The sequence below is a fragment of the Ursus americanus genome, chromosome 12, assembly GCF_024610735.1.
Source record: "Ursus americanus isolate L20-20 chromosome 12, mUrsAme1.1.p, whole genome shotgun sequence".
Taxonomy (NCBI): Eukaryota; Metazoa; Chordata; class Mammalia; order Carnivora; family Ursidae; genus Ursus; species Ursus americanus.
Window position 1 is genome coordinate 57,534,658 of NC_142138.1, and position 22,587 is coordinate 57,557,244.

A 22,587-nucleotide genomic window follows, 5' to 3' on the forward strand; every position below is an offset into this window, starting at 1 on the left:
CTGTGATCCAAAAGATCGATAATAGGATTACCTGATTTACTCAATATTCACGTTAAGAAAGGTATCCTAGCTCCAAGGCAGGAGAGCAGGAATCTTGAGTTGAGGTAACCCAGGGACTAAAACATGTAGCCATATTCTTGTCTCAAGATGGAAAAGAGAGCAGAGGTTCAGGGAGAGGGTCCAGTCTTAGGAATCATGCTTGTAAGACGAAAACTGGCATTTATTGGAAGCTCTGGCTTCCAAGCTGGAGATCACATTGGCAGGCCCCTGCCTAACCTGAGATATGCCCTTTAACACGAGGAGGAAACTGAGGCACTCGCTTTTATGGGACAATCAGAGATCCTACAGAGGGTGCAGCGCTGGGGAGGCTGCACAAGCCCGGGACAAAGCCCAGTAGCCAGGCCAGACCTGCATACAACCAGAAGCTCACGCCCCACCTCTCCACGTTCCTCCCCCAGCTCTGCCTCCAGCGCAGCTGCTTCCGGCCGAGAGGGGGCGCCTGCGCGCTTCGGCCGCGCCTGCGCGGGGAGTGCGGGTCAGCGCGCCGGCGCAGTGCGGTGGTCACTGGTTGGTGTGGTACGTTCCTTACGTCCCTTAGCTTTGGCCCGGGAGAAGGAAAGATGGTGCTGGATCTGGATTTGTTTCGTGTAGATAAAGGAGGGGACCCAGCCCTCATTCGAGAGACGCAGGAGAAGCGCTTCAAGGACCCGGGACTAGTAGATCAGCTGGTGAAGGCAGACGGCGAGTGGCGACGATGTAAGTACCGGGACGCGCGGGGTATCGCCCGGTCCTAATCCCAACTTCATCTCTCCCATCTCGTTACCGCTCCTGAGGCCGCAGCTTCCACCCCTCGTCAGTCCCCTCCCTGGTTGCGGTGACTCCGAGGCTCTCACTGTCCCCTAAAACGCACTGTGCGAGCCGGGACCATCCCACCTTTTCCCTCCGCCCGGGCCCTGGGAGCTCCCTTCCACGCGTGCTCGGTGCGGATCGCTGGGCTGTCTGGGAAGGAGCATGGCGCGTGCGCATCAAGAACTGTCAAGCCTTCCTGCCGCAAGGGTAGCCAGAAGAAAGCTAGGGCAGGAGGTTCGGGGGTTGGAGGTCCCCTTTCCTAACACTCATGTTTGGTCGCCTTCGGTCCCTTTCTCATCTTCAGCAAGGCCCGAGTGGTCTCCTTCTAATTTGATAGGACCAAAGGCTCCAGCCTGAGACTGAGTCACATCTGCAGCGTAATAGTTCAGTCCACCCATATTGGAAGTATTTGGGGACTTCGGAAGCCGCTCCTGACTGAAAGCAATGATCCCGAAGCTTTGGGGAAAGGCCATCCCTTTGACCTGCAAACATACCTTTAAGAATCAAGGAAAGACTTTTCCGTAGTAGACCAGACATGGGGAGAGGAGTGCTGTGAGGCAAGAACAAGCTTGTAATTATTGAACCTGTTTAATTGTGATTTGTGCAAGTTTTCCGGAAAAGACATTAGCAGAGTTGGTCTAGAACCTGGAACTGATCCGGGCATCTTTCATGAAGCTAAATAAAACCAGAGAACCCTCTATCAACTTCTGCCTGGATTAACGGGGTAGTCACTGATTGGCCGGAAGCTGTCAAGCACATGTGATTGTCTGATGCAATAGGTCTGTAACCAGCTGAGAGCCAGGTTTTATGACAGCACACTACAAAGGCCCTCGCTGTCCCAGAGTGTGGTGGATTTCTGTTAGGAAAATTGATTTTCCTAAATTCATCAGGGGATTGGGTAGGAAGAGAGTATTTGTTTAACTTCTGTTGTCTGCTGATTCTGTGGTCTCATTCATTCAAATGTGGTATTTGTTTGTGAGATCCCACCACCTGAATCTAAATCTGAATTTTTGAGTTGCAATGGAATTAAATTAAATGGAAGGAAAAAACTATCCTGGACACTGTTTTACCGAATTAGAAGTCAGAAGTATCAGATTTTGTGTCAGTCTGGTTGTTATACAGCTGTTAAGTGACTTTGAGTGTGTTAACTAGTCTCTTGTGTATAATGCACACGTCCACAGGAAGTTCTGTTCCTTACTTGATGAGTGGATATGTGGTGAAGGGATGAGTTCTTCGGGGACAAGTTTGTGTTTTATTCGCCCGTATGTCCCAATAGCTGGAGTATACATACATACAGGATATACATACACATGTATACATATAATCCCAGTACCTAGCACTGCACCTGGTTCTTGGTAAGAGCTTGACAAAGGTTTACTGAATTTGTGAATATCTTCTGTGTTCAGGGCACTTTGTCCTTCTGTATGAAAAAGAGTTTATGTGTAGTTTATTTTCAGCACAGCTGTTGATTTGATTCTTTTCTACCTAATATCCCTTCCCAACATTCTCTTGGCAGCCAAAAGGAATTAATGATTTTTCCCAAGTTACTGGTTGCCCAAGTTGGACATTGACCGATCTTATATCTAGGTTCTTCTGTCATTGGCTGCAACAAGGATGTGTAACCCAGAGCCACATTAAAAACTCAGATCGAGGGTGCCTGGGTGGCTCAGTCGGTTAAGCATCTGCCTTCAGCTCAATGATCCATTGAGCCTTGCATCGCATTGGGCTACCTGCTCAGCGGGGAGCCTGCTTCTTCCTCTCCCTCTGCCTGCCACTCCTCCTGCTTGTGCTCTCTCTCTGTCAAATAAATAAAATCTTTTTAAAAAATTAAAAAAAAAAAAAAAAACTCAGATCATGTTCCCTGACTGAGGACCAGTGGGCTCCACAAGTATACCTATTTGTCTGCCTGTAGACATGCAAGGTACCACTCGGGCTCTGTGTGGAACACAGGTAGGTATCTGATAGAACTTGGAATTGTAGTTCACATCAGAGTTTACCACAACTCTTCTAATCCCAAGGATTCAAACTGTTATTTCTTCTTTTTAATTTAAAGTAATATGGCAAGAGCACATTTGGACATATGATAAGCATTTGCCTCAACTATTTCCAGAGCTGCTAGATTTCAGTGTATCTTGAAATCTGCCTGTAATTACAGGAATGCTATCTGGCCTGTGCTATCCTGAATGAAATTTCTCTTTACTCTCTTACTGCACATGCCTTAAGCCAGGTCCTTCTCTTTGGGAGAACTTTCTAACGCCTTCAGTTTTACCAGTCTCACCTAGTGCAGGGCTACATCCAGAACGTGTGATCTTTTTGGAATGGAAATCTCATCATTTTACATCCAGGTTTAAGTCTTGCAGTGACGTTCTTACCATAAAGCAGCGCCATCTGAGGGCACCTGGCTGGCTCAGTTGGTTAAGTGTCTGACTTCTTTTTTTTTTTTTTTTTTTTTTTAAGATTTTATTTGTTTATTTGACAGAGAGACAGCCAGCGAGAGAGGGACCACAGGCAGGGGGAGTGGGAGAGGAAGAAGCAGGCTCCCAGCGGAGGAGCCTGATGTGGGGCTCGATCCCAGGACTCTGGGATCACGCCCTGAGCGAAAGGCAGACACATAACAACCGAGCCACCCAGGTGCCCCAAGTGTCTGACTTCTAACTTCGGGTCAGGTCATGATTTCAGGGTCCTGGGATCGAGCCCTGAGTTGTGTGGAACCTTGCATCTGTCTCTGCACTAAGCAGGGAGTCCTCTAGTTCCTCTTCCCCTGCCCTTCTCCCTCCTTCTGCCCCTACCCCTGCTCCTGCGTGTGCCCTCTTTCTGTCAAATAGATAAATACGTTAATTTTCTGGTAGCCAATTAAAAAGGGAAAGAAAAATAAGAGGTTCATTTTAGTAAGATATAATACTACCCCAATATATCAAAAATTATATGTTCAACATGTGATCAATATAATAATTGAGATATTTTACATTCTTTTTCTTTTTTACAAGTCTCCAAAATCTGGTGTATATTTTACACATACAGTATATCATTGGGCTTGCCAAGTTTCAGATGCTCAATAGCCTCATGTAGCTAGTGGCTACCATATCAGACAGTGTAGCCCTAAAGCATGAAAATACAAATTACTTAACACAATTTACAAAGCCCCACATGTCTTCCTAGCCTCATCTTCTGTCACTCTCCCACATATACCTTCCAGTCTTTGTTCTAGCCTTGTTATGCTACCTGTATGCTCTTTCACACATCCATGATTGTTTCCTCTTCTTGGAATATTCCTTATCAGGCTGCTGCCCCCATTCCCGTCAGACCTCCTTGCCAAACCAGCTCTGCTCCCGTAGCTCTGCCTTACTTCTTGAGTGTTCTCCGTATATTAATCTCATATATCTCATTGTGACATTTATACTGTTTTTATATACAACCTTTTTAAACTTATTTTTTTTCTGAGATGTATTCAGTGAAGTGTACAGATTTTCATGTGCAGCTTGATGGGGTTTACAAAGCTATATACCTATCTAACCAGCACCCAGGGCAAGATCAAAGACATTTGCAGCACCCCAGCAGGCTCCCTCATGCCTCTTCCAAAAATAACAGTATTCTGCCCTCTGTCACCATAAATTAATTTTGCCTGATTTTGAACTTAATGTAAATGGACTTATATAGCATACATTTTTCCATTTACACTGAGTTCAAAATCAGGCAAACTTAATTTGCCTGATTTTGACTTCTTTCTCTGAAAATTATGTCTGTAAGTTTATTCCATCTTTTCATGTAGAGCAGTGGTTGGTTATTTTTCATTGCTGTACAGTACTCCATTATGTAAATATACCAATTATCATAGAAATGTACCAATCAATTCTATTGGTGGACATTTGGATTGTTACCAGTTTGAGGGTATTATGAATAAAGTGCTATGAACATTGTTTTGTGTGTTTTTTGGTAGACACAAGCACTCCTTTCTGTTAGGTATGTATGAGTGGAGTTGCTGGATCATAAGGTAGGTATATGTTTAGGTTTAGTAGAGATTACCAAATAGTTATCCAAAGTAGTTGTAGTCCACACTCCACCAGCAAAGTAAGAGTTTTAGTTGTTCTGCATCGTTGCCCTTAATATTGGGAGTCTTTTTCAATTTTAGCCATTCTGGTGGTTATATAGTAGTATCTCATTGTGGGTTTTTTGTGGGTTTTTTTAAGATTTTACTTATTTGTTTGACAGAGAGAGAGAGCACAAGCAGGGGGAGCAGCAGGCAGAGGGAGGGGGAGAAGCAGGCTCCCTTGGAGCAGGGAGCCTGATGCAGGGCTGGATCCTGGGACCACGGAAAGCAGCTGCTTAACCGACTGAGCCACCCAGGTGCCCCTCATTGTGGTTTTAATTTGCATTTTCCTGGTGACTAAAGATATTAAGCACCTGTTCATATCCCTGTTAGTATTTGGATAGCTTATTTTGAGAAGTGTCCAAGAATGTTGACCAATTTTTATTTGATTGTCTGTCTTTTTTTTTTTTAATTGACTTGTAGGAATTCTTTATCTTTTCTGGATACAAGACCTTGTCAGATATGTATATTGCACATACTTTCTCCCAGTCTGTGACTTGCCTCTCGCTCTTTCTGTCTTCTAATGAATAGAAATTATTAATTTTAGGGGTGCCTCGGTGGCTCAGTGGGTTAAGTGTCTGCCTTCATCTCAGGTCATGATCTCCGGGTCCTGGGATTGAGCCCTGTGGCAGGCTCCACGCTGAGGAATCTGCTTGAGAATTATCTCCCTCTCCCTTTGCCCCTCCTCCCATTTGTGCACACTCTCTCTAAAATAAATAAATCAGTGTTTTTTTTTAAAAAGTATTAATTTTAATGAAATCTAACTTACTGATCTTTTCTTTGTAGTTTGTGCTTCCTCTGTCCTATTTAGGAAATCTTTTCATATCTCAAGTTCCTGAAGAGATTTTCCAGTATTTTTTCTAGAAGTTTTATTACTTTGCCTTTCATATTTAGGTGGATGACTCATCCCACATTGATTTTGGTATATGATTTGAGGTAGGGATCAAGTTCTTTTTTTCCCCTATTTTGCTCCAATTGCTTATGATAAAATACAGGAAGCTAGGAATGGAAGGGAACTACTTTAATGTGGTAATAGATATTTATCAAAAAAACTATAGCTAACGATCTTATTGATGAAATAGCAAATGCTCTCCCCCTGAGGTTGGGAACAAGACAGGGATATCTGCTATCACCACTTCTAATCCACATCATGCTAGAGGTTCTAGACAGTATGATATTAGGCAAAAAAAAAAAAGGGGGGGTGCCTGACGGCTCAGTTAGTAGAGCATTGCAACTCTTAATCTCAGGGTTGTGAGTTCAAGCCCCACATCGGGCATGGAGCCTACTTAAAAAAGAAAGAAAAGAATAGAATAGAGTGTGATGACAGAAGGTAACTAGATTTACTGTGGTGATCATTTTGCAGTGTCTACAAATATCAAATCATTATGTTGTACACCTGAAACTATTACAATATTACATGTCAGTTATACCTCAATTAAAAAATAAAGATTGGTACAGAAGTAAAGCTGTCATTATTTGCAGGTGGCTTAATGGTGTATGCAGAACTGAACTATTAAAATTAAGCAAATTTAGCAAGATATATATCCACTCATCAAGTAAGGAACAGAACAGTATACAATATACAGAATCAGTGATATTTCTATATACAAATAACAAAAACATCTGATGCCTAGAATACATATAATAAATGACATTCAAGATCCCTGCACTGAAAACTGTAAAACATTGCTGAGAGAAATTAAAGATAATGAAGGGATATACTATATTCATTGATTGAAACATTCAGCATTGATATATTATTTTTTAATTGTCTCATTTTCTTTTATTTTCAGCACCTAGCATGATACTTTCTTTTTTATTCCCAGTACTTAACAATTAGGAGGGACCAAATAAAAATTTTAAAACCTTTTTATTTCAAAATAGTTATAGATTCATAGGAAGTTGCAAAAATAGTACAAGGAGGTCCTGTGTACCCTTCGCCCAGTTTCTTCCACTGATGACATCTAACAGGACTGGTACAATATCAAAGCGAAGAAGTTGACATTGCTACAATTCACAGACCTCACTCAGGCTCCACCAGTTTTACATGCACGCGTGTGTGTAGTTCTGTGTGACTTTATCCCCTGTGTAGATTGGTATAACCACTGTCACACTCAGGACAGGACTGTTCCATCATCACACAGATCCTTCTCACTGTCCATTTGTAATCCATTCTCTCTCCCCTTTAAATTCTGGTGACTGCTCTTCTGTTCCCATCTCTCCAATCAGTGTAAGTGAATGAGAAAGTAGTTAGATCATTTTGCACTAACAACATTTAGTTCAATTTCAGCAAAACCTTAAAAAAATAGCTGTCTAGGAGCTGTCTCATTTCTAGTCATCATTGCACCTGTCCAAAACTTGCTGTTTACCATGTTGGTCCTCGAGCTTAGATTCAAGAGGTCTGACTTTTGCTGATTAGACTTAGATTAATGAACCACGATACTGATACAATAGTTTGGGCCCGAAGGCCTATGTAGGCTGATCAGTGCAGTGTGTTCCCCCAAAGAGACTAAAGCATAAGAGACTTACTATTCTCCAGGCTGCCAGGTGAGAATTTTGTCAGAGCAGAGGGAGTAACATTAACCATTTCTAGCACAGAGATGCACAGAGATGCCGCAACCAAGTTCATGGGACTAGAAACAGGACTGCTCTCTTTCCAGATTCCAGTGCATACCACATAGTTTATTTTTATGGATCTTAAGATAATTGAGCAGGTTACAGTTACTTGAGCTTTTCCCACGTGTCTCAGATGTGTTACTTGACTGTGGTATCGTCCAGGTTATAATACTTTACAATTTCAGTCCCAGAAGGGACTTTTCCTTGTCACCAAATGCTGGGGGAACCCCACTGTCACCAATATATGCCAACTAAAATTGGGGTTCTAAAGCTGTAAGATTTCACAACTTGATGAGATCCCTTAGCTCTGCCTAAGGAGCCGTGATTGGGGGGGGGCGGTTCTTAATTATGTGCATATTTCTGGTATATTCTTGGATTCTTTATGCTTCAGGCAGATTTCGGGCAGACAACTTGAACAAGCTGAAGAACCTATGCAGCAAGACAATTGGAGAGAAAATGAAGGTAAGAGAACTAGGTAACAGCCTTGAGAGCTTGAGCAGAGGTATTTAATCTTACTCTTGGTTAATACTCACATAGTTTCTAACCTAGTGTCTAATTCTGTGAGATACTGAATTTCTTACCAAAGGAGCAAATATTGGGGTGCCTGGGTGGCTCAGTCAGTTGGGCAGCTGCCTTTGGCTCAGGTCATGATCCCAGGGTCCTGGGATCGAGCCCCACGTAGGGCTCCCTGCCTGGTGGGGAGCCAGCTTCTCCCTCTTTCTGCTTGCCACCCCCCTGCTTTTGCACACTCTCTCTCTCTCTGTGTCAAGTGAATAAATAAAATCTTTAAAAAAAATTAAAAAACAAAACAAAAAACACAAAGGGGCAAATTTTTTTTTAATTATGATAATGCTAGTCACCATACAGTGCATCATTAGTTTTTGATGTAGTGTTCCATGATTCGTTGTTTGCATATAACACCCAGCGCTCCATGCAATACGTGCCTTCCTTACTACCTTCACTGGGCTAGCCCGTCCCCCCACCACCCTCCCCTCTAAAACCCTTAATTTGTTTCCCGGAGTCCATAGTTTCTCGTGGGTCAAAGGGGCAAATATTTTAAAAAGAAAGAAAGGAAGTAGGAAAGGAAACTAAGAGGCACTTTCAGGGATCAGCGCATCTTCTGTCTTCGGTAAGTCTTAGTCCCTTCAAGCTGCTATAACAGAACACCATGGATTGGGCGGCTTATAAACAAGAGCAGTTTATTTCTCACGGTTTGGAAGACTGAGAAGTCCAAAGTCAAGGCGCTGGCAGATTCCATGTTTGTGAGGGCTCACTTCCTGGTTCATACAGTCTTTTGATTGTGTCCTCACATTGAAAGAAGGGAGCTCTCTGGGATCTCTTAGAAGGGCACTAATCCCATTTATGAGAGCTCTTCCCTCATGATCTAATCTCCTCTGAGAGACCCCACCTCCCAACACTCCCAACACCATCGGGTTGGGGGTTAGGTTTCAACATATAAATGGGTGGGGGGGCAGGGGGACACAAACATTCCGTCTGTAGTAAGATAAGATTCTTGCCACATTGCTCATTCATTGTCTGTTTTGTTCTTATAATAATATAAATTCCACCCGTAATCTTATCCAGTTATTTCTTAAGCTCAGTGTACAGTGCCAGAAAGCTTTTCTTAGGGTGGACTGGAGATTCTTTGTCTTAGCGTAGTCGTGCTCTCTAACGGAGAGAGCACAGATAAGGAGTCCAAATCCAGGATTGTTGGCTGTGTGACTTTAGGCAAGTTAACTTCTGAGCTTCAATTTTCTCATCTGTTAAATGACAATACTAACGTTCACCTATACAACAGAATTGTGAGAACTAAATTTTTTTAATGTAGAGAGCCTGGCTCAGTGCCTAGAACATTGTAGTTATTCAGCAATTGCAAGTAACAGCAGAGGGCAAGTCGCTACTGGCCTTCATCCAAAAAAATCCTTCCTGTGCTCGAAGAATGTTAAGTTTCAGCTTGGCCTTGCTTTGCTATCCAGAATAGTTCATGCTTTTAATCTTTCTTCAAAAATACCCTCTTAGCCACTTAGTCATTTTTAAAAAACATTAAATGCTCCGTCAAATCTGTCTCATTTGAAGTTGTAAACCTCTAAACTAAACCAAAAAATTAGAAAATTTTGGAACCTGAAGCAGGAAAGAGCATAACAAAAAGTCTCCCTCCGGATTCTAGTACCTCACACTTCACGATAGTCTGAATCCTTCTCTTTAACAGTATTTTGTTACACTTTCAGCTAGTGACTAGCTGTGGAAATTGATACCGACAATCCTATAGTTTTCTTCTCTGGGACTCATGACGCTTAATCATTGGCATGTCAGAGGCCCCATCATCACGTAAACTCCAGTGTGCACTCCTGCCTGCGTGTTCTCCGGGCGCATATACAGGTAGTACCAGCCTCGTGTTTTCCTAGCGAGAAGGTGGAAGTGTTTCCATTTGCAGTAGCGCTCTCAGATCCCTTCACTTCAGCCCTGCAAGGAGTGTTCTCCCTTCCTATCCATTAGAATGGTCTCAGCAGCGCTTTAATTTGTATAGCGCTTGAAAGGAGTCATTTCATTTTGGTTTTGATCTTTGCTGCAGACCTGGAATATAGGTAGTACCTTTGTCAACTTTATAAAAAGGGCAGGAGAACAGGCTTAGGAAATGAAGGGGCCTGCGTAAAATCACATCGTAAGTTAGTTGCAGAGCCAGAACTTGAACTCAGAACTTGAATTCGCTGCCCTGAGGGATGATCAGCTAGCAAAGGGGCACACCTTCTTGGTGCCCATAACTACTCTATGTCCAGGGCAGACATTCTTCTTATGTTCCTGTTAATGTCAGCCCTCTGACCCCGATGGATTAATTGATCTGTCCAGGATCAAAAAAAACAGAAAGTGGCAGGATGAGGACTCGAAACTTTCTCACTAAGTTTTTCTCTCATGTGTTGTTGCTTTTAGATACAGGTATGTAGAAAGTTCTGTGGTTAGTTTATATATTAATTTGGTGTGCACTTTCAAAACTATGTCAGACATTTTCTTTTATTTAATAGTATTGGTGTTTTTGTTTTGTTTTGTTTCCCCTGCAGAAAAAAGAGCCAGTGGGAGATGAGTCCATTCCAGAAGATGTATTAAATCTCGATGACCTCACTGCAGACACTTTAGCTGTAAGTTATTGTCCTTCCCTTTTCTAGGCTGGATTTCTGTTCTTTCATCGTAACTTTGCTCCTAGACAAGCAGGTGCTAACACTCGGCTTCACTCAGCATTTGAGGGATCCTTGAATGTGTGCAGCTGGGAAATGTCTCCCTCCACTCTTGTTGGACTCGATACTTGAGTATTTATTAGGTCACAGAGATGGGGACGGATGGAGTGGAAAAGTCAAGAGTAGGAAGAAGAGGATAAAGGAGCCGAACTATCTTTGGTTTATAGAACTCTGTTTTCACAAAGTTAAGGATTTTTTTTCAGTTTACTGTAATTCAGTAAATATTCACAGCAGTGAACCTAGAGAAGTGATTTTCAAGTTTTTTAGTCGCCAAACCCTTTCTTAAAACCTGCACCGCAAAAGCATAGCAAGAGCATTAATACACAAAAGCAGAGTTGCTGTGCTTGAAGGACTAGGCTGGGGGTGCTATTCCTATCCATCCCCACTTTCTAAGGGCTCTCCCATCCCCATGAAATCAGTAGTTTGAAACACTCGCCAGAAGGACTACAAAATAGGCTTAAGACAGGGTTTCTTGCTCCTAACATAATTTATAATCTTTCTAGAGAACAGTTAAATGTAGTACATAAGAGCGCTAAACTGATTTCATCAGGGGTGTCAGAAAGTACAAGGTAAGGGAAAGAGCTCTTAGAAGAGCTACAGTATTACAGCCCCTGAGATATATAGGACTGAGAAGAATGGCCAGAACTGATGCATATCTTTGTTAGGTACCCAAGAAGAAAATGCCAGCGAATCTGTAAAGGCAAAACTGTGCGCATGCGTGTGTGTGTGTGTGTGTGTGAAATAAATCTCAGTTCTTTGAAAGCCTTCATTGTTGATTTTTAAAATGGCATCACAAGGGTTGTCATTAGAGCATGGCAAGGTTAGGGCAACAGAATCTTATTCCTACTCTGGCCTTGACCTGCTGTGGCTTGGGTACTGGCCTGGCCTGTTCATCTACAGAACCTTAAAGTCTCACAAATCAAAAAAGTCCGGCTCCTCATTGATGAGGCCATCCTAAAATGTGATGCCGAGCGGATGAAGCTGGAAGCAGAGCGGTTTGAGAACCTCCGAGAGATCGGGAACCTTCTGCATCCCTCTGTGCCCATCAGCAATGATGAGGTAGGTGTCGGTGCCACAGCGGGCGGCGGCCTGCCCTGCGCTCCTCTCTGCTGGGGAGGGGGCTGGGAGGACTGGGAAATGCTGGGGCTCTCTGTATAATAGGCCTTGTGTCAGAAGCAGGCTCTTTGTAAATTCGCTCTGCCCACCAATTGAGAATTGAAAGAGTCAGATCCTTGTCTGATTGGGAAGTAGCAGAGACAGCAGGTAGGAGGAGACTCCTGGCACAGAAATCTCTTCTAAATCGGGTTGCTGTCCTCCACTGCGTGTTGCCCGTGGTAGCAGTGAGTCCTGTGGGAGGGATCTGCTAAATCAACCTCACCCCTCACCCACACCCCGCTGAGAAGCTGCAGGTTGAAGGGAAATCTGCATGACAAAAGTTGCCTGCTGAGTGGGAGCTTCCCCAGCACAAAGCTGCTCTGAGCCCAGCCTTTGTTCCCTGACACCCCAGCCGTCGCTGGGCCCATCTGTGCCTCTTTCATTGATTCCCTGGTGAACGAGCCTTAAACTCACTGCGGGCTGGGGTGGGAGACTCAGGAGGTCAGGGCCCTGAGCCCACCCTCATTCGGCCCCAGGACCAATGAGAGCCTGGAAAAAAAAAATCTACATTCTCCTCCGCACCCGAGGCAATGCTGATGGGGGGGGGGGGGGGTTGTCCTGTAGCAGGATTTTCAGGGAGTCATTTAAAAGGGTAAAAAAAAAAAAAAAGTGAGAATACGACAGATCTTAGAAATTCACGATTTCAGTTCCTTGGCGAGAATCACTTCTAGGAATTTGTAAATTATTATTTCTCTATTGAACACAAATTCTCTAGCAAACTCTCTTCCTTAATCTCTGTACACAGCCACCCAAACCTAGTGCTGGAGTTAAGCAGTAGTTTTGCAAAGCTCTAGGTTGTTCTTGGAATGGGCTTTGGAAAGCTGGAGGTTGTGAAATTCAGTGATCATGCATCTTTCTCTCCTGGTCTTATTTCCTTAGGATGCCGACAACAAAGTAGAGAGGATCTGGGGCGATTGTACAGTCAGGAAGAAGTACTCTCACGTGGACCTGGTGGTGATGGTAGATGGCTTTGAAGGCGAAAAGGGGGCCGTGGTGGCTGGAAGTCGAGGCTACTTCCTGAAGGTAAGAGTCAGGAACCCTTGGCGATGGGATTCTAAAGAAGGAGCTAAAAAAAAACTATGTGCGGAAACATAACCTACTTAAAGAGGCCCACAGATCCACCACTTGTTCTTGCCTTTCTCCTGCAGACTTACGGGCAGTTGGATGCAGTTCCCTTTCTGGGGCAGGAGAGTGCTTCTCCGGATTCCCTAGAACAAGAGTCCTTGAGTGATCCTCCATAATGAATATGTGTTGTACTGACCGGATCACAACAGTCTGCCTTTAAGGGGCTTAGTGGAATGGGACAGTCAGACAAATAACAGAGTCAGAACCCACTGTGATGAGTGCCGTGGGGTGAGTGGGCCCAGAGAGCTGTGAGAACAGGTAGGCAGAGGCAGCAAACCCGGAGTCGTTGAGACAGAGGGCAGATGAATTCAGAGAAGGCTTCGGAAGGGCATGGGAGGGCAGTTTTGGAGCTACCGTACGGATATACATACTCATAGTACGTTCTGCGTACACACACGAGCCCGCTGTCTGAAAACTTAGTGCAAGAAAGCTCTCCCGTGCACCCCGAGCAAACCGTCCTCTCTGCCTCCCTTCGCTTCTCCTAACAGTGTGCCTAGATGGTGTGCGGGCATTGCTATTAAGAAAGAATCTCTTGAGTCAGGGTTGGGGTTCACGGTCTTTGTTGGCCTCCCGTGTGCCCCCAGTTGTCTCAGAGTGTAAATTCTAGCTGATGAACATGATGGCGACGGAACTCGCGATCACACAGGGCTGTGTCTCTGCTCCTTTAGGGTGTCCTGGTGTTCCTGGAACAGGCACTCATCCAGTATGCCCTTCGCACCTTGGGGAGTCGGGGCTACACCCCCATTTATACACCCTTTTTCATGAGGAAGGAGGTCATGCAGGAAGTGGCACAGCTCAGCCAGTTTGACGAAGAACTTTATAAGGTGAGTAATCTGGGGCAACGTGGCAGAATGACTTAAGATATAAAGTTTAACTTCAAAGATACCCAGCCGTGCTGTCCAGGAGAACTTCCTGAGGTGATGGAGATACTCTATCATGGCTGTTGAGCACTGAAAATGTAGCTAGTGCATCTGAGGAAGTAAAATTTTAATTTTTTTAATTCCAACCTAAGTGGCCACAGGAGCTAGTGGCTGCCATACTGGGGAGTGTAGACACAGAGCCTATTTTATCTTTCCCCAGAGAATCTACATGACTTACCTAAATTGAGCACACTTTCACACCACGAGCTTCAGAAAACACATTTTTTGAGTGCTTGGACGAAAGAAAATTATAGAAGTGACTGATCTTCCCACGCCCTCCTACTCCTAACCCCAGACTGGAAGCTAGAGGGCAAGACATATTTTCCTTGGGACTGATGTGGCTTCTGGTTTGTGGCTCTTTCTCAACCATGGAGCATCTCAGGGAGAACCAGAAGATTCACGTGGAGAGTCCGAAGCTCATTCTGATGAGCTGGCTCCAACCCTAGCTGTGGCACCCCCAGTCTATGCCTAGCACTCAGAATTTCTAGAGTGTTTCTGCTTACGGCTGCCTCTCACAGCAAAGTCCACCTTTCACTTGTCCTTCCTGTTGGAGACTCTTCTGTCAGAAGGGGATGACTTGGCTCTTATTGGGGAGGAGTTAGACAGTGCTCTTTGGCTCACCTATCTTAGAGGGGAGTTTAACAGAACTTCCCACTGGGTCCTGTTGATAAGTTCTAGTTATGTTTTCATTCAGAATGCAGTGGGAAGCAAAATGCTCTCTAAACCCTAAGGATTAGTCTAACCTTAGTGTTCTCAGTCTCTTCTTCCCTTTCTTTCTTTTAAAGATTTTATTTATTTATTTATTTAGAGCGAGAGAGAGCAGGTGGGGGGAGGGACAGAGAGAGAGAATCTCAAGCAGACTCTGCGTTGAGTCCGGAGCCTGATGCAGGGCTGGATCCCACAACCCTGAGATCATGACCAGAGCCAAAAACAAGAGTCGGATGCTTAACCAACTGAGCCACCCAGGCGTACCTTCCCTCCCTCCCTCTTTTCTTTTCCTTTCCTTTTCTCTTCTCTTCTCTTCTCTTCTCTTCTCTTCTCTTCTCTTCTCTTCTCTTCTCTTCTCTTTTCTTTTTCCCCTTTCTTTCAGCGTGGAGAGGAATGTGTTCATGTATCAGCCAAAACCTGTTTTCTGTTTTCTTTTTTTCCTCATCTGAACCCCAAGATTGGATAATCACAGAGATTTAGAAGGATGCCCTGTAGGTAATGTCAGGGAGAAGCTTATATGGAGGATTATGAGAGAGACACTAGGTAGCAGGTGCCCCCTGTGTCCTGCATTCTCCGTCTCTTCTCCAGATGCTTCTTGGACCCATATGCAGGGAGAATCCCCATAGTGAGAGTTTGGGCTGGCGCTTCTTGCCTAATACCCTCAGTTTATGAGTTCTCTGGAGCAGCGCTGTCCTGTAGAACTCTCTGCAGTGACGGGAATGTTCTGTACCTGTTTCCCAGTTTGACAGCACCAGCCATATGTGGCTGTTGAGCACTTGAAATGCGGCTAGTGCAAGCTTTAACTTGAATAGCCACATGTGGCTAGTGGCTAAATTCTGTCAGGTAGCAGCGTAGTTTTCCAGGTGCCTGAACGCTGACCCAGAGAAAGTTTCCACCTTCCTCTTTTTAAAATTAAAAAGATACCACATGACAGAAGATTTGGAAATGATGGGGGGAATCATCTTTCCCATTACCTCATATAGTTGTCATTTTTAATATCCTCTGGGGGCTTTCTTCAAACATATATCATTTTCTCATACTTCTAATCACAATGTGTGTAGATTGCCTCAGCGTTGTATCAGAAGCATTTTTCAGTGTTACTTTGTGGTCTTCACTGCCAACATTTTTAAATGGTTACGTAATATTACGCGGTCTGGATGCAGGCTAGCTGACTCTTCCCTAGTGGAAATACTTAGGGGGCTTCCTTTTTTGCCATCAGTAAGTAATGTTACAATGAACTTTGTCCCGTTTATACCTTTTTTTCCTTCTTCATTATTTTCTTCAGCTGAACACCAAAGTGATTCTTGAAGGAGTGCATCCTACGCTAGCTCATAAGCACCAGAAAGCAGAGACTGTCTCCTTTTGCCCAGCACTGGCACACTTGGCACTCGGAAATGCCTGACAAACATTTGTTGAGTGGATTCACGTATATTGCTGCCAGATTTTATTGCACTGCCGTCATTGGCCACTATACGTTATTTATAAATGTTTTATCTATTAGATAAGTAAAAAAAAAATATTATCAGAATATTTAATCTCCTTTTAATTCGCATTTCTTTGACCTCTAGGAGGGATCCCATTTTGGAGTGACCCATTCCCTCCTTTGTCTTTTTGGCAGTCCCTGTGGTTTCTTGCCCTAGCTGAGGTCCTCATCTCTCCCTCTTACCTAGTAGAGGTCCCTCCTCCTTTAGGTGATTGGCAAAGGCAGTGAAAAGTCTGATGACAACTCCTATGACGAGAAATACCTGATTGCCACCTCAGAGCAGCCCATTGCTGCTCTGCACCGGGACGAGTGGCTGCGGCCGGAGGATTTGCCAATCAAGTATGCCGGCCTGTCCACCTGCTTTCGCCAGGAGGTGGGCTCCCACGGCCGAGACACCCGCGGCATCTTTCGAGTCCACCAGTTTGAGAAGGTGAGTGGTCAGGTCAGGGTGAGGAGTGGGACCCTTCTGTCACTCTCTCCAGGATGGTTAGAGGAGAGGCAGGCTCTCTGTTGCCCAGACCCACGCTGGCTCCAGTCCTCCGTCTCGCCAGTGCATGCGTTTCTGCCTAAGAAGCACAGGCTGGAGCGGCTGTGAGCACAGGGCCTGGAACCAGGCTGCTGGAGTCCCGGTGCCAGCTCTGCCACTCAGCGGCCGTGTAACCTTGAACAAGTTGCTTAACCTCTCCGCGCTCAGTTTCCTCCTCTACAAAAGGAGGGTAATAAGAGTACCCACCTCACTAGGCCTGCTGTGAGGATTCAGCTAGTTGGTAGGGGCGACGTACTTAAAACAGTACCTGGCGTGTATGTGGTAGGAGCTCCGTGGAGTATTTGTTCCGAGAGCCTCGGTCCAGTCCGGTGCCGATCTCCCGTGGGGGCCCCAGCCTCACCTGACTCCCAGTGGTGTAGGAACAGGTCTCCATCGCAAGAATATCTCCCATTTCAATCCTTTTGTTTATTCACCCTGTCCCATTGTCGCGGTCTCCTTGGGTCCCTCTCTGCAGATTGAACAGTTTGTCTACTCATCACCACACGACAACAAGTCATGGGAGATGTTTGAAGAGATGATTACTACTGCAGAAGACTTCTACCAGTCTTTGGGGATCCCTTACCACATTGTGAATATTGTCTCAGGTATCCGCCTCCTTGTCCCGCACCCCACAAACACCACCGCCACCAGGTGAGCTGCGACACAAAGAAATAGCTCACAGTCCAATTAATTGCCCACATTAATTAAAATATCACACTCTTCTCACTTGAGAGTATTTGGTGATAAGAGTATCTGGGCATGATTTCACTTCTGGGGATAGGGTGTGAATTAAAGAATTCCTCAGGTTTGCTAAAGGTCAGTCTCCTGAAATACCATCCCTCCTTCATGAATTCTGGGGGTTTTCCCTTACAGGTTCTTTGAATCATGCTGCCAGTAAGAAGCTTGACCTGGAGGCCTGGTTTCCGGGCTCGGGAGCCTTCCGTGAGCTAGTCTCCTGTTCTAACTGCACAGACTATCAGGCTCGCCGGCTCCGAATCCGGTACGGGCAAACCAAGAAGATGATGGACAAGGTAGGTGGCCCCTTGGGAGGCAGGAAATAGGGCCTCGCGCAGAACAGGTCCATCTTATTTCTCAGTCCTTGGATGACGTTATGTCCCAGCATCATGGGAAAATCTGAGCTTCTCAATCTAGACCAAAAAGGGAAACTGAAAATGACTTCTACTAAATCAGGACGGAGTCCTTTTAGATAGAAACCTGAATCTAGCTCTGTTCTACAAGGTATTTCTAGCTCTTCTCTTTTGGGCTTTGCTCTCTGTGACTCCAGATAAAGAGTAATCCCCATTTGTCCACAGAAGACACATTGAAGGCGGCGTCTTTCCTCTCACTCGGGAAGGTCTGGGTTTCTAAGTTTATCTCTTCCAACCGAGTTTTTAGGCCCTAATCTTTTCCAAGTCAGGGACTTAAAAAGGGTTAAAAGGAGAGGCCACTGTGGAAGTTTCCTCCTTCCCTCAAAGGGCCCACCTCTCCTCCATTTGCTGGGACCTGTTACTTGTCGCTCATGGAGATACGAAGAATCTTCCTGGAATTATTATTATAGGCGATTAATACTAAACAGAATCCTAGTCTAGCAAAAGATCAGTAATGCTTTGGATTTGGATAGTTAACAGTTGGGGGAGTCTGGCTAAGTGGGTGGTTCCCGGTCATGACTAAGACTTGGTTGAGTCTCGTGCTCCCTCTGGGGACCCTGTCTTTGCAGGTGGAGTTTGTCCATATGCTCAACGCTACGATGTGCGCCACCACTCGCACCATCTGCGCCATCCTGGAGAACTACCAGACGGAGACGGGCATCGTCGTGCCTGAGAAATTGAAGGAGTTCATGCCACCGGGTAAGACTCCCTGCTCAGCCCATCTTCCTCTTCTGCAGTCTTCCCGCTCTTCTGAAGAGCAGGCCCCATTCCGAATGGACCAGCTGCTCTTGTTCAGAAACAGTCCCCAGAACTCCACCTGTCCTGTCCCCAAAGTTGAGAAAGTAGCCGCTACAGGGATCACATCCTGTTTAAGCGCAGCTAAAATTCAGACCAGGGAAGAAAAGAATGAAACCAGTTCTCATCACGGGTGCCCTTCTGTTCATAGGGATCATCGTCTTGTGGAATCTCCCCAAGAAGTCTTTGGGCCCTGACTCCTGAGACATGATAGGTTATTAGGTTGGCTCTCTCCCTCCAGGTCTCCAAGAACTGATCCCCTTTGTGAAGCCTGCACCCATTGACCAGGAGCCATCGAAGAAGCAGAAGAAGCAGCATGAGGGCAACAAAAAGAAAGGGGCAGCCAGAGATGTCCCCCTAGAAAGCCGGCTGCAGAATATGGAGGTCACCGATTCCTGAACATTCCTTCCTCCCAGTTTGTCGGGCTTTCATTTCTGTCAGCTGGGATCTCAGAGCCTGCCCACAGGCAGGGAAGCCAAGCACCCACTCATCACCCGCCCCATCTGACTGCATCGCTAAAAGGGGAACAGTCTGCCATGTACAGCACCACGTTCCCGTCTCCTTGCATGGGCATAGGATCCATTCACTGACGACCAATGAAACCATGTAATAAAGCATCTCTGGGGGAAGGCTAGGACTCTCCCACGGTCTTCTGCCCAGGGCGCGAACCCTGTCTCTGACAATTCTCCCTGGAACCACACTCACTTCTGCTTTTCCTTCTAAAGAAGGCTGTTCCATTTAGCAAATCAGACAGCCTTTGAGAAGGTAGGTGAAGGCAAGGGTAGATTTAGGAAAGGCTTAAGGAGAAAGTGAAAACTGAGTCTTAGACACACAAGCTTGTGGCACAAGGGCCAGACCCTCTTCTGTAAATTCGCCCCTGCTTAAAAGCAGTTAGGAAAGGGTGCCTGGGGGGTTTAGTCAGTTGAGTGTCTGCCTTCGGCTCAGGTCATGATGCCGGGGTCCTGGGATCGAGGAGCCCCACGTCGGGCTCCCTGCTCATCGGGAAGTCTGCTGCTCCCTGTCCCTCTGACACTCCCCCCTGCTTTTGCTCTTTCACACATGCTCTCTCCCTCTCTCAAATGAATAAATGGAAACATCTTTAAAAAAAAAAAGTAGCAGTTAGGTAGGACTAGCTTAGAGGCCAGAGTTGACAAAATAAGCCTCCGAGCGCTTGGGCTCAGTGGGAAGGGCAGGAGGCGGCAGGACCTCAAGGAAGATGAGACTGTTTTTAATCCCACAGAGACCCCAGATTCAGGAGCACAAGTTGGGCCCTTACTAATGGCTGCTTCTCTTGCCCAGTCATCCCCAAGTAGGAGACCAACCAGCAGAGCAGAGGGGAGGGAGGAAAACTTTCCTCCCTTCTCTGGCGCTCGCCCTGTTGCCCTAATGGCCAGTTCGCCCTTTCTCTGGGGAGGGTGATGGTTAGGCTCTTTCTTTCCTTGCTGCCTTTCATCCGCAATCTACAAACACTTTACTTTAATAACACCTTATGTTAGTACAGTGCTGCTCCTCTGGGAGCCTCAAATACTTCCTATAGCTGATCTCTTTTATCTTTGTGACGGTCCCAGACGAGAGGGTGGGGACATGATTATACCTCTTCCATCACACACGACAGGGCGCAAGGCAGGTAAGGGAGAGGAGACACCAGGGCCAGGTGGCAGCCAGGAGTCCCCACTCCTCAGCAGTGCTCAGTGCCTGCGTTTCTTTGGGAGATAAGGGCAGGGCTCCGAACTGGCCTGTCACTCAGGAACTTTATTTCCTCTCCGCTTCCCTAGTCCCTGAGCAGCAACTTCACCAGGCCTGCCGGAGCCTGGCAGCCAGGAAGGAGGCTGTGTGCGTGGTCTTCATGGGGACTTGAAGCTGATCCTGTTCATCTTGCTACTGGAAACCCTGTCAACACTGGGTCTCCTGAAAGGGTGACCACAGTGGCTCTCTTGCCACAGGTAGGCTCAGCCAGCCTGCCTCTACTGTAACCTGTTGCCCTCGGCTCTGGGATGACAAAGCCAGGGCAAGAGGACAAAAGAACAAACTGCTCCCAGGTACCCAGAAGGACCAGAAGTGGACATTCCTATAGCCTTTACTATTCGGTGTCAGGAGGATGGTTCAGGTCATCACCACACACCCTCCTTCCCCCTTTGAAAAGCCCATTGGGCTTTAGGGTTAGAAACCTTCAAGTGTCTCTGAACACCCCCAGCTAGCCTTAGAGTTCCTTCTGGCTGCCTCCTCTGCTCCCTACTGCTACCCTCTTCTGCTCTTGGTGCCTGTGACCTTCCTTCCACCAGGAGGCACTGCTCTGCTCTGTGACCCTTAGCACTGTGGGAGGGCAGAAGCTGGGGCTCTGAGCCCCCCCCCCCCCCCCCAACTGGCTCAAATACCTTTCACCTGACCAGTTTTCTGGAGCCTTTGGCCCCTGGAACCTTGACTCCCTACTGCTTTAAGTAGAGAGAGCCTCCTGCCCTGTGCTGTTGGCAGCCCAGCTCCCCATGCCAACCCTCCCCTACCTGCCCTGTGGCTGGCTGAGTATGTGGACAGGCCTGAGAGCCTGCCTAGTAAAAAGGAAGGAGTGGAGGCCTGGAAAGTAGCTGATGTGTGACCCAACAGGTCTGTTAGCAAAACGTTTGTACCCCTTTCTTACTGATGGAGCCAGAGGAGGACACAACCGCTGTGAAGGAAAGGTGACCCTGTGGCTGAGGTCCTTCCCTACAGCTCACAGAAGAACATGCCAGTAGGCAGGCACGGTTAGGAGCAGGGCTTCCAGAAAGAATGGGACACAGTCCTTGCTCTCAAAGAACTCACAGTCATTGGGAAAGGTGTGGCTTGCCTTCCTCCAGAGCGAGCTGAAAACCAGACTCCTTCCCTCCCTGGAGCAGTGGGATGGGGCTGACGCAAGCCTTGTTCAGGATGGGACACCGAGCGCCTGGGAACAGTCCCAGATAACCTTGACTCCACCCTGACAGTTGCCTCTGCAACCCACAGCCGATGCCCTCATCCCTGGCACCCTGACCTGCCCCATCTCCAGCCTCCACTACGCGGGTTACTACCTCAGTTAGCAAACAACCCCACAGGCCTGCTGGAGTGAGTCAGAGCCCTGGGTCCCTCACCAACCTTTAGTTCCCACACCCAGGAATTCAGGGCCCAAGAAGCAGGTCTGGGTGCTTCAGGCAAGAGAGGAGGCACCTGGCCTCTCTACCAAGGGATAGAGACAACTAGAAGCCAGACTTCCAGAAAGAAGTTCTAAAGAGCCAGGCAACTGTGTGGGGACCCAGCGTGAGACCAAGGGGCCTGCCTGAACTCACAGCCCGCTGAGAATTTCAGTTTATCAGCCACCAAGGAGCCAAGCCCTGCCATGGTGAGGCCCCTCCTGGGGACTGACACTTGCCCTGCGACTAGTGCTGCTTTTCCCTCGCTGAAGCTTTCTGGGTTACCCAGGGCCCTCAGAAGGCCTCCTCTCCCCTCGACCTCCCCCATACCTCCCACTGGGGGCCTGGGGCAGCCCTGGCTGCACTCCCAGGATGAGTCTGACAGGCAGAGCTGGGATGGGCCCCAGAGAAATGTGCTGCATGTCAGAGCCTGTGCCAGAATGAGGGGCCTGCACCACTCCCCCAGTCACCTCCCAGCATGGGGTTCCCCAAAAGCTCCTCCCAGACACACACAAAAGGGGGGTGCAACCTGCGGCGGCCCCGGGGGAGGTCCTGGTGGAGCTGACACCACTGCCTCTGCCGTTGCCCTTTTAAGAGCACCCCCCCTGGGGGGCGGGGGTGCTGCAGGCAGGTTCCCCTTGCCGCTGCCGGTTCGGTGCTGCTCCCCGCAGACCTGCCCGAAAGGAGCCTGGGACGCCAACCTTGCGGGGTCCCAACCTCTAAGTCCCGGGGTTCCCAGCGACGGCCGATTTGGGGAAAGCCCCTTTTCTGAGGGGAAGGTCCTCTCTTTTGCCGCTCTGATTGG

General features: G+C 46.8%; 1 protein-coding gene across 1 annotated transcript; it reads left to right on the top strand.

Annotated features, from left to right (window-relative positions):
• The first annotated feature begins 541 nt into the window (after positions 1-541).
• On the top strand, positions 542-19,315 carry SARS1 (seryl-tRNA synthetase 1). Its single transcript, XM_045801598.2, has 11 exons — positions 542-756; positions 7,944-8,014; positions 10,609-10,686; positions 11,683-11,841; positions 12,817-12,960; positions 13,731-13,886; positions 16,382-16,603; positions 17,175-17,304; positions 17,573-17,730; positions 18,417-18,546; positions 18,884-19,315. Exons 1-11 carry the CDS (start codon positions 621-623, stop codon positions 19,039-19,041), a joined length of 1,542 nt encoding a protein of 513 aa, XP_045657554.1. The 5' UTR covers positions 542-620; the 3' UTR covers positions 19,042-19,315.
• Positions 19,316-22,587: the final 3,272 nt, after the last annotated feature.

Bases quoted from the DNA above. Each gene is read 5' to 3' on its own strand.
- SARS1 (XM_045801598.2), top strand. From the start codon at position 621: ATGGTGCTGGATCTGGATTTGTTTCGTGTAGATAAAGGAGGGGACCCA. The intron at 13,887-16,381 runs GTGAGTAATCTG...CTCCTCCTTTAG, and splicing joins TTGACGAAGAACTTTATAAG to GTGATTGGCAAAGGCAGTGA. The intron at 17,305-17,572 runs GTATCCGCCTCC...TTTCCCTTACAG, and splicing joins CATTGTGAATATTGTCTCAG to GTTCTTTGAATCATGCTGCC.